General features: G+C 37.3%; 1 protein-coding gene across 2 annotated transcripts in view; it reads right to left on the reverse strand.

The window, feature by feature from the left end:
* Positions 1–18,771, reverse strand: part of NARS2 (asparaginyl-tRNA synthetase 2, mitochondrial) — a 176,862-nt gene that overhangs the window by 26,683 nt on the left and 131,408 nt on the right. The window contains exons 7-9 of one of the 2 annotated variants that reach the window (XM_081064086.1): positions 8,017–8,149; positions 3,857–3,955; positions 3,711–3,748 (exon numbers count right to left, since the gene is read on the reverse strand). In XM_081064086.1, coding sequence (XP_080920212.1) covers positions 3,711–3,748; positions 3,857–3,955; positions 8,017–8,149 — 270 coding nt within the window. The remainder of the gene's footprint in view (positions 1–3,710; positions 3,749–3,856; positions 3,956–8,016; positions 8,150–18,771) is intronic. The other variant, XM_081064087.1, reaches the window with a different exon arrangement.

The raw sequence follows: 18,771 nt of genomic DNA on the forward strand, positions 1-18,771 counted from the left end.
TCAGGTTCACAGTTGTAATTATTCATGCAAATACTGAATGATTCATCTTTTTCTCTAGATTTTAAATTCCATAACAGCACCAATCCATGCTTATTTTCACTTCCGAATCCTCAATGACTAGCACAGTGCCTAACTCACAGTAGGTAGTCAATAAATACTTTTTGAAAAATGTTAATTCATTCATTAATAGCTAATAAGTGGGAGAGCCAGGATGAGAATCCAGGTCCTCTGAATCACAGATCATTACCCTCAGTGCCTAATGTAAATGGTGATATGTGTTAACAGGAAACCTCAGGGGGATGACCTAGTGTAAAGGAGACCCTTACTCTTATGGTTACTCAAATATCATTTATTCAATCACTCAGTTATTCAATAAATATTTACTGAGTTCCTGTTAGAGGCACTGTGCTAAGCAATAGGAGTATAATAGTAAGCAAAAGAAACAAGTCTCTAACCACCTGGAGGTGACAGACACTAAACAAATAACCACACATATAAATTTAAACCTCAACTATGATTTGTGCTGTGTGGCATGGAAGATGGTGATGGCAATGACTGATATGGCACAGCCTATGAGGCCATTTCCCAACCTCTGTATTTTACAGACATGGACTCCAAAGTCCATGGAAAAAAGCACAACAGTTAAGCGATATGTAAGAGTCTTAAGGACAGTGGGGGAGCTACAACTACTCTTGCATTAATTCCAGTGCCCTTCCAAATATGTAAAGTATAGTGGTTGAAAGTCTGAGCTTTGAAATCAGATGAATATGAGTCTGAATCCCCATTTTATCTTTTACTCAGCTAATCTCTTTGAGTTGATTCTTCATCTATAAAATGGCAACAATAACTACTTACAGAGTTGTTGTGAAGATAAAATGAATCACTAATGTATGTAAAGTTTATCACTGTCTGGCACATAGGAAACATTCAATAAATGGTAGCTATTTTTTCCCCATCTAAGATCTAGTTCATAAGATAGGAGCTACATAAATTCTCTTAAGATCTTCTCCCTGGTTTTGTCACCAGCACAGATTCCTTGGGATGCTCAAATTACTTCTTTCCTTATCTACTTTTATCAATATGCTTGTGTCCAGAACTTTTATCAATATGCTTGTGTCCAGAACTTTCCCGTGAATTCCCGATCTGTACACTGCCTACCCAACATCTACAACTAGATGTCTGAAAAGCTTCTCGATTGTAACATGATACCTGATGATGATGACCTTGATAGCATGCCCCTCTCCTCCCAACCCCCCTGCTACTCTTATTACTCTCCCAATCTCAGCTAATGGCAACTCAATGTTTATAATTGTACAAAACTAAAGCACTGAAGTCAACCCTTGACTCTTCTTCTCGCTCTCTCACTCTCAGCAAATCCTGTTTGTTCTTTCTTCAAAATAGAGGGTGCCAAAAATATGTATACACATTTTAAGAAAGGAAAAAACTGTATTAAAATTGTCATACAATGAATGATGCTGGCATTCAGTTGGTTAACGCCATCTTTTGAGCGAACGTCCTACTACATACATATTGCTACGTAATTCAATTCAACTTTGAAAAGTAATACATAGATAACATCTCTTAAAATGTGTTTACATTTTTGGGGCACCTCTGGTATATCCAGAATAGGACAACTTCTCTCTATTTCCATTGCCACTATCCTAGTTTGTAATGGTTAATTTTGTGTGTCAACTTGGCTGGGCTACCTAGATACTGAATCAGACATTCGTCAAGATATTTCTGTAAAGGTGTTTTTTGGAGGAGCTTAACAGTGAAGCAGATTGTTCTCCATAATGTCTACATCTAATTGGGCCACATCTAATCAGTTGGAGACCTTAACAGAACAAATACTGGCCTCCCTCAAGAAGGAATTCTGCCAGCAGTCTGCCTTTCAACTCGAACTGCAGCTTCTCCCTGCACCTACAGCTTGCTGGACGACTCCATCAGATTTGGAGCTCGCCACACCTCCACAACTGGGTGAGCTAATTCCTTAAAATAAATCTTTCCATACATGCACCTTGTTGGTCTTGTTTCTCTGGAGAACCCTGATGAAAACATGGTCCCAACCACCACTTCCTCTCACCCAGATGACTGGTTTTCTTCTCTCACTCTTGTCCTACAACAGCTTATTCTCCAACAAGCGGCAAGAGTGATCCTGTTAGGTCCAGTTCCGATCTTGCCAGCCCTCTGCTGAGAACCCTTCAATGGCTTCCCCACCACATCCAAGTGAAAACCCAAACTCCTCATGCTGACATTAGAAGGCCCCAAATGATCTTCTCACTTCCATCCTTCTTTCTTCCTTTATCTTCTATTATCTTCTTCCCTTATCCACTCCTCACTGTTACTTGAACACATAAGGTATGATCCAGCCTGAGGGCCTCCGTACTTGCCAGTCCCTCTTCCCGGAGTATTCTTTTCTCACATAGCCATATAACTAGTTCTTTTACTTCCTTTAGATCTTCACTCAAAATTCATCTCAGTGAGATCTTCCCTGCTATATTAGCTAAAATTTCTACCTTCTCACTCTTCTTTCGTCTTCTCTTATCTACTTTCTCTTCTGTTTTTTTTTTTTTTTACCACTTAGTATTATTTATTCTCACAGACTACATGTTTTACTTACTTTGTTTCTTGGCTATTACTGTTACCTTCACCAGAAATGTAAGCTCAATGAAAGCAGGGAATTTTATCTGCTTTATTCACTGCTTTAAGATAGTTTTTAGAGTCTAGAAAAACATCTGGCACATAGTAAGTATTCAATACACATTTAAGTGAAAGAAAAATACCTCAAAAGCCTTCACTTGTACTTCATTACCTTTTGAGTCTTCTCTATCACAGGGCTCTTGACTATTTCCAAGTTCTTTTCTGATCCTACCTCTGCTGCCTTGCTATTCATTCAGGCTCAACGACACATCACTTTTAACTTGCAGCCTGAAGGTCTGGGCTGACACCCAAAATTCTTAGCTCAGTCAATCTGCCAAGTTTTCCGTATTCCACACCTCAAGGACAGGTTGAATTCTTTATTAGAATAACACCTTCCTAAACCTAAAGACAGCAAGTGAAGAATGATAACTTATTTTTAGAAACAATTTTCTACTCTTCTGAGCATCAAACTTATTTCCTATATACACTGTAAATATACTGAACACTGTCTTATATGCCTATCGGATTAATTTGTTGGTGGAATAAACAACCAGCCCAATATCCAGTACGACTTGAACAGAATTATAGTGGAAATGAAGCAATAATATATAGGTTATGCCTAAAACACAGATTTTTAGGTTTAACAAAAGTGGCCAAAAAGTAAAAAACCCAGTTAAGAATATACTGTCAGGTTTTAGCAAGAGAAGGTAAAGAAGAAGAAGACTGAAACAAACTGAGAGGCAGATATTATATGTATGAATTTTAAGTTTTGTTTTTTAATCAAGCTAAGTTTTGATTGCTAAAGTTAGTATTAGCTTGAATTGAATTAATACAGTTAATAACTACAATGTTCATTTATCTTGTTATAATTTACTCATTTATTTATTCATGAAACATTGATTATCAACTATGAACCAGATAGAAGAGCTATAAAAATAATTAAAACATGGCCATTTCTTGAGTCTAGGGAATATAATAAGCAGATATATAACAAAAAAAATTTAATACAGTGTGATAAATATGATGATAAAGTATGAATAAAGTTCAGAGAAAGTATAATATCTACTTACATTAAAAAGTTGTTTTTTAGCATATGTTCTAATCTGTCCTTGGTAAGAAAAAAAGAAAATTTATTATTAAATGTAATTATATTCATTATATGCAATTAACATATTTAAAGAGTAGTGTATTAGGCTTTATCCACAAAACTAATTACCTTTTGGCCAGGAGCTATAAATTTGTGACAAAGTTCAACATCTTCAGGACAATTTGAGAGAACCATCATTGTTGCAGACTTGAAGAGCTCCTCCATAACCTGTGAGATATGACACAGAATTGCCTGACAAATAAGCTACTTTATATGAAAAACTTGTTTAGGGTCTTGTAAGAACTGTTCTCCAGGTTTTAGCAACCATAAATCCACAGGCCTCTTAATTTCTGAATATCCTATAGCAAGTTAGTTCAGTTTTCCAGATTGATTAGAGAAAGCACTGCAACTTCTTCTCAGACAGGTAAAAAAAGAAAGCAAAATGCTTGAAATTTTTGTTAACAGTTTTAATACTGGTATTAAAGTGAGATATCAAATAAACAGCTAAAATTGATTTATGCCTCTCTAAATTTCAATATATTCACAGAATCACAACAATAAACCTACCTAGTTTACAGGATTGTTGTGAGAATTAAATGAGATAATCCACGTAGAGGACATAGCTTAGTACCCGGCTCACAGAAGCACACAACAAATATTAGTTGTGAAGAGTGAGACACTGAGGAAAACGCTTCATTCAGTCATTGGTAAATGAAAGTAAACTTTAAAATTAGAGAAGTAATGAGATATAGGCTACATCTAAATATATACATTTTTCCATTGCTAAAACATAAAAGAAAAATAACACAAATCATTGTACAACACAAATCAGTATATAAGAATTCATTCTACCAGGAGTGTCCATAGAAGTTTCATGGGAAAAACTTGTTCGTAAAAGAAAAAGGTGATTGGAATGAAAAATATTTCTAAAATATTTTTAATAAAAACTAAAATTTTGGTTTGAAGTCAATGAGACCATATTAGGCCGCCCCAAATATTGTACTCAGAAAGATACATTTATTAAGTACAAGCTGCCTCAGAAGTAGGTATCTTCCTTTCTTCTCTTTCATCACTGGTATGCCCTATTAAGGCTGCAAACACAGGGGGGGGAATAAACGTCTACTAAAATAATTTAATATGATCAGATATAAGAAAGCAGTTAATTACCAAGTGACAACCAGATATATTTATATGTATTTTTATATTTATATTTACACATTTTACATTTATGTATATATACGTGTGTGTATGTATGTATATTGTGTGTGTGTGTATATATAAAACAGAAGTAAAAAATAACTTGACAGAAGAGCAAAAGGAGGCTAAGGATCTTTTACCTTGAGACTACATCACCTTCAATTTGGCAGTGAGATAAAGAAATCACTAAGTAACTGAATGATTTATAAAGGGCCATATCCTCAATCATTGAAAAACAAGCCTATGCATATTGGGAAGAAAAAGAGCAGGTAGATTAGATAATACGCCTGTACTTTTGAGGAACACAATATACCTATCTGTAAAATGAAGACTTTGTCCACTGGAGCTGTTAAATCGGTGTCTTTCATGAGCAGTAAATTTTCATTTGAAGAAGTAAATCATTGGCTTCCCTAACCTTGACTTTCAGACTATGCTCTCTCTCTACATACAGTTGAAGAAAAAAAAGAAACTTAACTGAAAGGTTAGCATAACCCTCAGATATTTTAAAAAATATATTACTCAATGGCACTAAAATAGTAATATTTAATTACTACACCTCATGAGGGGAAAATATTTTGTTATGATATTTTTGTGTGTGATTCTTTGTTGTTGTTATTAGTAACCACGATCGCAGCCCCCTGGGGGGTGTGCAGGAGTCCCAGCTCTCCTGGTCCGATGACCTTGCCAACCCACTCCCAAGTACATCATACGTCCCCCGAGGGATTCAAGAGCTGTACTCCTTGTTATAATATTTTGATTTAATATTTAACAGACCTCTCTTCATCGAGATAATACTTTCCATAGAATGTAATTTATAAAAGGAGAAAATTTAAGAGAAGCAGGAGATTACCTTTGGGGGAGCAGGCTTTTTCTTTTTATCTTTAGGAGAAAAGCTTGTATTTCAATTAATTAAATCATTCAACAGTGTATGCCCTGAGTACCACTCAGTAGAGTACCAACTACGTAAGAATTACTTAATTATAGAATATATAATTATGGAGCAAAGATGATAATATTTAGTAAATTCTAACATAACTTATGTGTCTTTGCAACTTCTCTCTGGTATCTATGTTGGGTCAGGTGAGACAGGGTCAAGGCATAAATGGGGGTAAAAAGTGTGGTTCTGTTCCTTGCAACACTCTCTTGGCCTGAAAGAATAATATAGAATCGGGTGGTAGACTCAAAGTGAAAGCTCCTTAAGGAATTTTACTGACTCCTTGTAAGGCTCAGATCCTGAATTCCTACAATCTAGAAAAGGGTTATTCCACAGTGTTACTATTGACATTTTTGGCAGATAATTCTTGGTTTGGGGGAAGGCGTTGTGCATTACAGGATGCTGAAAAGCACCCCTAGCCTTTACCCACTGGATGCCATTAGCAACTACTCACTCCTTATTAGGGACAACCAAAAATGTCCCCTAGGGGACACTGATCTGGAACAATCAGTGGGAGATGTTAAAGGGGATGGAAGTGGAGCTGTGGTGTGTGGCTAGAACACCCTGTCAGGACCAAGAGTTTTACCTGTTGGGAATGTAACTGCTGATGGTCCATAGCCGAGTCTCTCTTGAACCCTCCAGACCAACAGTGCTGTCTTACTCAAGGTTACGTGTTTTCCCAAGGCTGGCCCACAGGTAGTAACTGGCTGATGGGGGTGGTGAGGCACAGAAGCCCACTCCTTCACCTTCACATGGGACAACTATGGACCGCTCTAGCTCCAAGTTTCTCATGGGATTGGAGAAGGCCTCCATTAGGAAATGCATCACAGTTCAACATTTCCCTCTGCCCACTGCTGCTTCCTTCCTTTCCTTACATGTGTTGTTCTCAAACATTCCCCCATTAGCCCATGCATGCAAATCTCTGCTTTAGAGTTTGTTTTTAAACAAACTCTAAATCCAACCTAAGACAGGATAATAAAATAGCCCATTCTTTTTGGTGGTATATGTGGTATTTATGTTTTAAGTGGAATTGGGTCATTTACTGGGGAAATAAGAATAGAAAGACATATAAATGAATAGAAGTGAGAATTGATGAAAATTGCTAAAATAACCATCTTGTAATTACAAATCTAAACTAAGGTATTAACCAAAATGTCACTGGATAGAGAATTTATAATAACAATAGTTAACGATTTCAGGTTACTTACTAAGTGACATGAATTATGTGCTAAGTGCCTTGTGTACATGTATATTATCTGTCTACTCTAAGATGCAGGACTTATTATTGCCATTTTACAGATAGGGAAACTGAGGCTCAGAGAAATTAAGTCCATTGTCTAAGGTCACACAGCAAGTAAATGTTGGAGCTAAGAATCAAATCCCATTGCATACAACTCTGGAGCCTGTGTGCTCCATCTGGAATACGTCCACAGCCTCCTACAAGGGGTCCCAGCCCTATTTTTTTTATCTTCCTCTAAATCATTCTTCATATTGCTGCTAGAGAGACTTTTCTAAAATATAACTCTGACCATGGCCTTTCCCACTGACAACGCTTTCTCCTTTATGCTTTGAATTACATTCAAACTCCTTAGTGTGGCATTTAAATACAAAGTCTTTCTTTCATGATCTGACTCTGCACTGCCTCTCCAGCCCTATCCCTTGACCCCCAAACAAAGCTCTGACAGCTCCTGTGCATGATTTCTAATACAGCTATGTAGATGTTTCTCAACCATGGAGACATTTTATTCATTTACCTAGCAAGTCAGGAGCTGCTATTTACTGAGCCTCCTATGTGTAGACCCCACCCCAGGTGCTTTACATTATATATATTATTTCATTTACTCCTCACAGCAACCTTATGAAATAGGTGCTATTATCCTCATTTTACAGGTGAGGAAGCCAAAGGTCACCAAGGTAGCACCACGACAAAGTTAATGGCAGACCTGGGATATGAACTGAAATCTGTCTGACTCTAAGTAAACTATGATACTAAAGGCATTCATGAATGTAGATGTTTATTAAATTAAGTAATTCTCCATGTCCTTCATTCTGTGAACACCTATAACGTACGGATGTCTCAGGTAAAAATGTATACAGAAGCATTTTAACGTCACAGATGCCTGACGTTAGGAAGTTATTTTAAAACTTGCATACCTACCTGCATGAGATCTTGAAGGCTTTCAATAAAGGAAATCTCTGCTTCTACCATATAAAACTCTGCCAGGTGTCTCCGGCTCTGAGAATTCTCTGCTCGAAATGTTGGACCAAAGGTAAACACTCGAGTAAAAGCTCTGCAATTGGAAATTAAGAGTATAAAAATAGGACTCACATGATTAATATTAAGTTTTAAAATATTCAACGAGCTCTTAAAAAAAAAGTTTTGTGCCTCTGTCTTGTCCACAAATCCACACATATTAGCTGCTGTATTTCTCTAATGGGTGATAATACTAGTTTCATTAAAAATGTTACATTTATAGAAACTATTTTATCTTGAAGGAATGTGCAAATGCTTTACAAACCCTATGGCTTACTAAATATAGAATTATAACCACTTCTGGGTGCACTCTGCTGCAGCTGCCGCAAACAGCAGGCAACTACATTTCACAGCAATCAAGAACAAAGTAAAGGAAAAAATTGCCACAGCCCAAAAAGCCACACAGAGAACTGAGATAGTAACAGTTAAAACCAGAATTTCATGTGGATAAGGTATGCTGATTATTTTTTAAATATGTGAAAAAAGAATATCAGACATGTATGGTGATTTGTCTTGTTCAAAGCCTACCCAAGTCCCTCACAACCACCCAAGTGTTCAAATTAATGCTGAACGACCCCTGAAATTTGGGAGTTAGGATGGATTTTGAAGAATTGTCTACTTTATTCCCTGGTTTCAGAAAAGACTGTAGCTCAGCAATCCAAATGGGAAAACAATTTATTTTTAAATTCCTGCAGAAGTGGACACTACATCTTCTCTCATATGGAAACAGGGCAACAACTGAAGTTAGAGCAAACCTATTTCTTGAGGACTATCTAATCTTTGAATTTTAAGGTTGTGCTAGAACAAAAGAGGAGGTTTGGAGTTCCTTAGCCATCGTCCTTAGCACTATTCATCTGTCATCAATCAGACAACATTAATATCAGAACACACGTGCAGAAAATAGACGGATTGTGGATATACATACCAGTTGGCTTTTTAAAAAAGATTTTTTTTAAGTAAAGATACTCTGGGAAATGAAACAGTAAACCAATTATAGTGGAAATCAAAAGATTTGTTTTTTTCTTTCCAAAGGCTGTTTCAGTTAAGGCCTACTTGGTAAGTAGCTTAGGAATAAATGTTTTCGTTCTACAGCCACTTTCCTGAGACCACAATCAGTTAACCTCTGAGAACCTTAGTTTCTTATGGAAAAATAAACAGTAAGAACTCAAATATTACTATGGTAACCTCTCTCCCAAGATTCAGATGCAGACTTGCTTACTAGAATGTTCCTGAAAACCATGAACCTACCTTGTAGAAAATGAAAACTCTTGTCCCATTCCCCAAAACAAAAACCAAAAATAACAATCTTGCTTTTCCTTTACGTTTTCCCCAGCTCTGTTCTCCTCAGTTAATCCACCAAACCAGATTCCCTGCCCTTTCCCCCACTGACCACATTTCCTGTATCATATTGAGCACAAAACTATACTGTTTACACCTAGGAAAGTTCTCTCAAAGCTAGAGACTTTTCTTATCTCCACAGGTACTAAGCCTAACTCCTGCGTCTTGCTTGGAAAACTACAACAGCTTTTCAACTGGTGTCCGCCACCAGCCCCAAAATAGTACATATTTTCAAACTCAAATCTAATTATATCAGTTGTAATTTAAAAATCTTTAATGATTCCCCATTGTTCAAAGGATAAGATTGAAACGCCAAACTTTGACTGGATTTTCCCTCACAAACCCTCTCCTCCAGCTGCACCAAAGACATTCTCTTCACACTTGCCCCTACCTGCTGTTGGGCCTTTGCATAGGCCGTTCCCTACTCTGTAATGCCCATCCCTTGCTCCCCTCTCTCTAAATGGCAAATTCCCATCTATCCTTCAAGACTTGGCTGAAATGCCACTTTCTCTTTGTAACCTTAGCATACATCTCCCAATTTCTTGTTCCCTCCTTTATGTGACTATAATCCTTTGTTCATATATTTCTTATACAGAACGTATCACTTTGAAATGTAATGATGTATTTCAGTATCTTTCTTCTCCAATAGATGATGAAATTTTCCAGAGCAGGAATCATGTTTTATTCCTATTTACATCCCCAGCGCCTAAGATAAAGCAGGTGCTCCTGTGGAATGAATGAGTGCTAATGACGATGACAGGCTTCCTCAGTCGTAAACTGGAAAAGCACAACATCCTCACAAACAGTAACAGTAAAAATAATGTCCATAAAAATACTCGCACACAGTTTCCTGTGGCAGTTACTCAGTATCTAAAATGGGTCAAACCATCTAAGTCTGTCCCAAACAATAAATTCAAAAATGACAAGGCCTTGAGTTTCCAATCTGTGACTATGCAAAGTCTAGGTAGGTTGGCAACAGGATATCGAAATACATAAAATGACTTTTCTTTCTGGTCCTGCATCACAAGAAATTGTATATACAGATGTTCACTAACAATAAAGGATATTTTATTGGGATTTTCCAGGGCGTAAATACAAATGAGATGGCCTAGCTGAAATTTACTTTGGGGGCTCTGAGGGAGATTTACAAGAAATGAGCAGTTATCTTCCTGAAATACAGGGAAAGCCAATGGTATTGCTGCTCAAAAGAGATATGTCACTTGTATTACGGTACCAGGTACAGAGAAAACAGTGGTGTCTAAAAAGAATTGCAAATTCAAGTCACAAGGGCATTCTGCTTCTCACATGGTGATTCTCACAATCTCTTCTCACAATCTGCTTCTCACATGGTGATTCTATGCCAGCCTCTCCAAGACGAGTAGCAACAGCGATGTTTTATTTAACAAGGGTTAATGATTTTCCCTAGCAATGCAGGCTAAGCTTTCTAGTAGGAAATACAGAAGAGGATCAGGAATTTTTATTTTAATTATGGTAAGGATCAGGCTCTGACTGAGGTACCCAAGCATTAAGTATTACTCTACTAGGGTATGCAAACACTGATGGCCATGGGCTTCCTGCCTCTGAATTAACAAAGATAAAATGAGCTGGAAGCTATGTTGAAAAATTGCCTCACTCAGCATCTAGTCTTCCAGGAGATGAATGTTTAAATCATTCAATAACGATGACCTATGTTAGGGCCCTGTGTTCTGTTATAAAAGCAGTGAGAGCAGTGACAGCGGCTGCCATGTAAGGGCTTCTCGCAGGCCAGACATCAGATGTAGGAAGCTTAGAGTTAACTCAGTCAAGTATTGTTAAATTCAGAGAGGTTAAGAAGCTTTCCCAAAATTCATTGAATCATTGCCTAGTAAATGGGAAAGCCACATTCAAATCCAGATCTCACTCTAATGGTCATAGCCTTAATTATATTAAAATAATGACGCTCAGAACTGAACATTGACAAACCCAGAAAATTAGAAAGAAAAATTTGTAATACACCCATCCGACTCCCCACCCCTCAGAGATAACCAGGGTGAGAGGTTTGGCATATTTCTCTCCCTTACAAATAGCTTATTTGTTTTATGTGCTAAAGTCGCAGCTCTCTATAATTTCTCTTCATGTAAATTATGAGAATGATAAATTTTCATCAATGTTTTGTAACCTTTAGTAAGTCATGTAGCCTTTGTGGTCTTCAAATTCTTTCATGAGTAAAAGATGAGGGTAGATTCGCATTAATTTCTAGTATTTTTGTAAGGATTTTCTTCCTAGGTTCGTGTAAAATCACTCTTACTTTAATTTTTGTTGATTTTTTATTTTTCTCTGTCTTTCACAGACATGAAAGCCATTTGCAGCAAGGCTTGAACCAACGAACATTTAAAATAAGATCTGAGAACAAGGCCATTTCTAAAATAAGATACAAAACCAGGTGAAAGGCCAGTACTGCTGTGAGAAGAGACCAGCAGAAAAAGAAAACATTCAGCACTAAAAAGCATTCCTGTGCCAAATGATGGAGAGAGAAAAGCTATATAAGGAAAGTCCATGAGCTTGGAGTTGATGTTTAAGATAACAAAAGTACATTCAATACACATCAACCAAGTTAGCTACAAAAAAAAAATAAATAAAAAAAATGGCTTTTTAAAAATAAAAAGTTACCAAAAAAAGGTTCTTCAAAGGTCATTTTCCTCCTTGTGTGGAGTTTATGAAGACCTCAATTGGCAAGTGGAATACTATAAAATGATCACTGATTGCCTGGCCATTTATTCTTTCTGGTTCTGAAATTCCAGAGCTGAGCTTGATATTTTGAAAGAAGAGAGGAATTGTTTTTCTTTAGCTAGAGAAGAGCTTATTCAGCACCTTTCCCTAAGGCCCCCACTACCAACCTCCTATCACTTCTCTACTGTCAGTTCAGTAAGTGTTCACTGAACTGAACTCACAGCTTTAAATTAGGTTTTAAAACAGTCTTTGTCGAGTGGTATTCCTATCATTCACAAAATAAAAATCTAATTTACTACAGCTTTGTACCCATTGGATTATCAATACTGTGACTTATTTGTCATTCATGTTTCTACATGCCTAACAGACTGGACCAGACACCTACCTCCTTTTCAGCTTTCCTCTATTCCTCTATCATGCAATACCCTTGGTGCAAGGGTATAAAAGAGATGCAGCCCTCACCATTTCATCAATTCATGTCAGGAATCCTTAGGGAGTATGACTCTAAATTCTAAAAATTCTTCTTTACCATTACCGCTAAACATTTCTACAAACTTAATTTTCTTGAACATGTCCTAAATAGTTGATTTGGAACTGAATTTCAGGCCTAAGCAAAATGTAATCTTAGTTGTATGATGAAATTCAAAGATCATGCTAGAGTCTGACAACAATCCTGCTAAAGGGAGTGGAGGGTTGGCTACTCTTCTCCCAGATGACATCTGAACTGGGGGATGAACAGCCCAGCAAAGGGAACACCAAACACATAGGTCCTGAGGTAGGAAAGAGCCTGACATGTTTAAAGAAGTAGGCCAGCCTCAAGATGGTAAGAGATGAGGTCAAAGAGGTGGGAAGGGATGAGAACACAGGGCCTTCCTTACAAGCTATGAGAAGGATAGTCTGGATTTCATTTGATACTTCTTAAAATACTTCCTCCTCTTGAAATATTTAACACTGGTATCGACTAGTTTTCCTCCTATTTATTTGACCTCCATCTCTACCTTCTTCTACATTCTATTCTAGCTGTTCAGTAACCACTAGCATTTCTCAAAACTCAGTCCCAGGCCCTTTTCTTTTCTCACTGAATACACTCTGCCTAAATCATCTCACCTCAGCCAGCGATTTCAATTAACTACCATTGGCACACAATTCACAAATATTTATCTCCTGCCCAGACGTCTTCTCTAAGCTCCAGAAGCATATGCCCATCTACTAAATCGACCTTTTCACTTGTCCCAAGCAGAACGCATGCCTCTCCTTATCCCTCAGCTTGGCTTCAGTCTTCTTCCAGCCTTCCTAGGTCAATCCTCCCGTTAGGCTCTTTAATAAAACCATGTACTACTGTTCACAGCATCTTTCATAATAAAAAATTAACATATATGGATGTGATTATTTGTTTAATGCCTACATCCTTCATTAGACTATAAATTTAATGAGCGACCTTATCTAGTTTTTGGTTCATTATAATGGTGTCCTCTGTCTTAACCCAGTGCCCAACACATGATAGACAATTAATATTTGTCAAATAAGCAAATAACTTATTTTCTATAAAATATGCTGATCCCCAAACTGAATTTTTGAAACAGCAATGGGATGGGGGTGAGGGCAGAGGAGTTAAGAAGAGGAAGATGGTAAACTGAATGTCAATTACTAAGCAAAAATTCTGCTAGTCTCTGAAATACTTTTTCACAGAAGGCACTAGAAGATAACAGAATCAGTTTTTTGAAAAGTGACTGCCCACCCATTAGTTTTTAATGTGTAAGTAACAAGTAAATCTTTGAAAAGGACTACATGAGGTGAACTACTCTAATTAGCATAGATTTATTTTTTGGGAAATGAAAATATTGCCACGTGACAAACATTACCCTAAGTCTTATTCGATGCAAACAGAGCAGCACCCGAATCCTTGGCTTCTCCATAGTTAAAACAATTATTACCACTGCATCATACCTGCAATGATGGGCTCTTCAGAGGGCTGACTTGACTTGATCTGAGGTCTAAGAAAATAACATTTTTCCAAAGGGTCACAATTTGCTGATTGTTTTTTCTAACTGAATACTTATCCTCATGTTTCAAGCAAGGCATGAAAATCACCTTTCCAAAAAAGGTATACATTGTGTCGGCTGTAACTATTCATGCCTAGATTATCCCCCTTATATTTCTCGTATTTAGCAGTCCTTGTGCTGAGGGCCACTAAAGAGAACAGTAGGTGAGTACTTTATTTTAGGTAAGTGCGCCACATGGTAGTTACATGTTATCTAAGTCGACCAGGATTTCAAAGGTCACCTTTTCTGAGGACTGACACTTCAGAGGTAGATGCGTCATTAAGGCACTGAACTATACACCATTTCCTGGGCTCAAGTCCTGTACAGGTGAGCCTTACTTTTTTAAGGTTATGATAGTGATTAAGAGCATGTACTCTAGACTACATTGAGATCTGGGCTCCTCCACTTATGAACTGGCCAAGTTAGCTTCTTTGAGACTAAATTTACTTGTGAAAATAAGGTATACTAAGTATACATAGGTGCTGGGGTTATTATAAAGATGAAACAGAACAAAATATGTAAAAAGTTGAACCTAATATTAACTGCAAGGTAAGTGTTCAACAAATGGGGGATAGCTCATTTTGTTTCCTTCCTTTCCAAAGACCTACAGTGCTCATTTGGATGGTCTCAGGATCTCTTTATACTTTCAATTATTGCAAATCTCAAAGATTTTGTTTATGTAGGTTATGTTGACCAATATTTACCATTAAAACCGATAAATTAAAATACTGTTTATTAATTCATTCAAAAACAATGATAAACTCATCATACTTCATAAAGAATATTTTTAAAATAAAAAATTCACAAGAGGAGTGGCACTGTTTCTCATTTTTGTACATTTCTTTCATATCTGGCTTCACAAAAGATAGCTGGATTCTCATATCTGCTTATGCATTCAATCAGTTATACTATATGTCATGAAGACTTTGGAAAAGTTTACTGTACATTCATGAGAGAATGAAAATGAAAAAGGGCAAATACTGTCTTTGTATTATTATCAAAATAGTTTTAATCTCAGAAAGGACTCCCCTGAAAAGGTACCTGACCAAACTTTGAGAACCAGTACCTTAGGCGATGTTTCTTAATTAAGAATATTAACCCTGGGCTTTACGTTTGGATATTTCCATTCAGAAAATCTAGGGAGGGTCGGTCCTCCTGGTCATGAGTATATTTAAAAGATCCACAAGTAATTATTATGTGAACCCCTGATTAAGAATCACTACCTTTAAAAAAAGTTTAGATCCCTAATTAATACACTTTTTAAAAGTTTCTTGAAGGCTACAATTTTTAAAAAATGGACAATAATGTGTGTTGGTGAGGATGTGAAGAAACTCCCTGTACAATGCTGGTGGGAATGTAAAATTGTGCTGCCGCTGTGGAAAAGTTTGGTAATCCGTCAAAAACTTAAACATAGAATTATCTTAAGATCCAGCTAGTTCACTCCTGAGTATACACCCCCCCAAAATGAAAACAGGTGTTCAAACAAAACTTTGCATGTAAATGTTCACAGCATAGTGAACATATTCATATTATTCTTAGTAATCAAAGAGTAGAAACAACCAAATGTTCATCAATGGATTAACAGATAAACAAAATGTGGTATCCATACAATGGTATATTATTCAGCATACAGAGGGATGAAGTAGTAATACATTCTATCTACAATACGGATGAAGTTTGAAAACATTATGCTAAATGAAAGAAGGCAGACACAAAAGGCCATGTATTGTATGATTTCATTTCCATGAAATATCCAGAACAGGTAATTCTATAGAGACAGAAAGCAGGAGGATAACTGCCACAGGCTGGGGGAAGAAAGAATGGAGAGTGACTGCTTTATGGGTCTGGGGTTTCCTTTGGGGCTGATAAAAATGTTCTGGAATTAGAGAGTGGTGTTGGTTGCACAGTATCATGAATAGTAAATTTCACGTTATGCGTATTTTATCAAAATAAAAAATTTTTAAGTTTATTGGAAATAATCGTCCATCAGGCACTTTATACATGTTTTATTGCATCCTTGCTACCCTATGAGGCACGTGAGTTCATTTCACAACTGAAGAAACTGAGGCGTAGACAAGTTATGGGACTAGCCCAGAGTAGCATTGCCAAGTTGGCTTTAACCAAAGCAGTCTGACTCCATGGCCCACTTTCTGTTGTGCTGCGCGTGCTCACTCTTCAAAGCTAACGAAGTGCAACACAGATGAGTAATGGGCCCACAACCCCACAAAACACTACCATGTGGTCCAAAGAGAAGTGTTGTGCCCTTAATGTCACTGTTATCTGGGAGGGTTTTGCTCCCTCCCAGATAACAGCACAGTCATTTAATTCTTGGTGGCTGGTCTGACTCACCTTTCCTCCCTCACTTGCTATCTCTGTGATTGCCACTCCCTACCACTTACAGCTTCTCTTCTCTGTCTCAATGCTTTTATCTATCTATAGCTCCTCTGTGGAGAGGGGATAGTCATTAATAAGTATTGATGGTCCATCAGGATACATTTTCATTCCATTTCAGGGTACAAAAAATAACACATCCAATATTCTCTATAGCTCTTTTTGCTACGGCCATTTTTGTTCAGGCTCAGGGATTTTGCAACAAAGACTTCTTTTGTTGTGTGCTTCTCTGCCTTCCTCACCCACTCCCCTCCCCTGTTGCTTTACCTACTGTTAGGTCCAGAGCCATTGTGGAACATTGTGGATCCTAACGGTTGGACTTAAGTAAAAGGAGGCTTGTTACAAATGCTTAGATGATCTAGAGCAGTGGTTCTAAAACTTGAGCATGCATTAGAATCGCCTGGGGGTTGTTAAAACACAGCTTGCTGGACTCTACCCTCAGAGTGTCTGCATCAGTAGGTCTTAGGGTAGATTTGAGAGTTTTTATTTCTACAAGTTCCTAGGTAACACTGCTGCTGCTGGTGCAAGGGCAACGCTTTGAGAACAACTGATCTAGAGTGGTTCTCCATCTTGGCTGCATAACAGCATAACCCATGTACTTCAAAAACAATCTTGCTGCCCAGTCCCATCCGCAGACCAATTAAATCTGTTTTCTTGGGGATTTGAGCCACTGATCTAGACTGACTAATCACCAATTATGAATAAAAGTAAGAGCCACAAATAGTTGATATAAAAGGTATTATTATATTTCATAAAAGCGTACCATTTGCATAAGAGCTATAAACTATGAATAAAATAAAACATTTCTAATATTCTTGACAGATTCCAAATCAGAGCTTGGTCTATGAACAGAAATCACAAAGGGACCATGACGGACTAGAAACAGAGGCAAGATGCTTTTAAAGGAGCACTTAGTCTATAGAAATAAGTCAGGAAAAAAAAAATCTCTATTTCTCTGCATTGATTCTCCCTGAATTCTAGAAGAGGAGGAAGAGGAAAGGAAGAAGGGGAAGAAGGGGAGGGAAAACGGGGAAGAGGGAGGAGGGAGAAAAGACAAAGACACACATGCACACACCACAGATGTCTGTTTGGACTCAGTAATAAGCCTTTCTGCGCACATGTGTACTAAGCTGCACTGTATACACTAGCAAAACATCAGGAAAAAATATCCATCAGTAATAAAAGAGATACTCTGTGGCATAGTCACACAAAAGAATTCCCTACAGTAGTGAAAATGAACAGATTATGCAACATGGATATAATTTAGAAATACAATGTTAAGTGAATAAAGTAAGTCATAGAAGAACACAGATGATTCCATTTATATAAAGTTCAAAAACTTGTCAACAAATGTATTGTTTATAAATATGCACATATATGATGAAATTATAAAGAATGATAAACACAAAATTGAGGTTGGTGGCTAGTTCTCATGGGTTGGGAAGGGGATGTGACTAGAAAAGTATACACAGGAGATTAAAAAAATGAAACACTTTGGGGAGACCCAGGTTTATTCTTTATACTTTACGTATACATATGTTTAAAAGTTTATTTTGTGCCTATGCAATATTTAGACACCAAAAACGAGTCAGGATGGGCAAACTAATGGAACATAATAAAAAAGTAAAATGATAGAATTATACTAAAACTAAAGGGCAGGTATTGGCATCAGAGCCCAAAATACCTACCAGGGCACCACTCAGTTCTTCAAGCTTCCTACCTTTCCCCTCTCTCTTACTGTTCATTCAATTTAATTCAACAAATATTAACACATAACTGAGTTCCTACATTTGCCCAGCATTATTACTATGCGAAGAGCAACAGAAACGTCCAAACAGCGTTTGACATGGTGACTTCAATGCTTTACAGTCTGGACAGAAGCCAACTAAATCTACCCTGTTCAATATGGTGGCTAGGAGCCACCTGTGCCTATTTAAATTTACTCTAATTAAAATTGAATAAAATTAATAAAAATTCAGTTCTGTAGTCACTCCAGCCACATTCCAAGTGCTTAACAGCCACCTGCAGCTGGTGGCTACCACATGGGACAGTGTGGCTACAGCACACTGCCACCACTGAAGGAAGTTCTGCTGTATAGCACTGAAGTAGACTGGGAAAGCTCAATGAATGCAGAGGACAATCAACTGAACAAAAATGTGTGTTCAGACAACAGGACAGG

Source organism: Rhinolophus hipposideros (assembly GCF_964194185.1).
Source record: "Rhinolophus hipposideros genome assembly, chromosome: 10".
Classification (NCBI taxonomy): Eukaryota; Metazoa; Chordata; class Mammalia; order Chiroptera; family Rhinolophidae; genus Rhinolophus; species Rhinolophus hipposideros.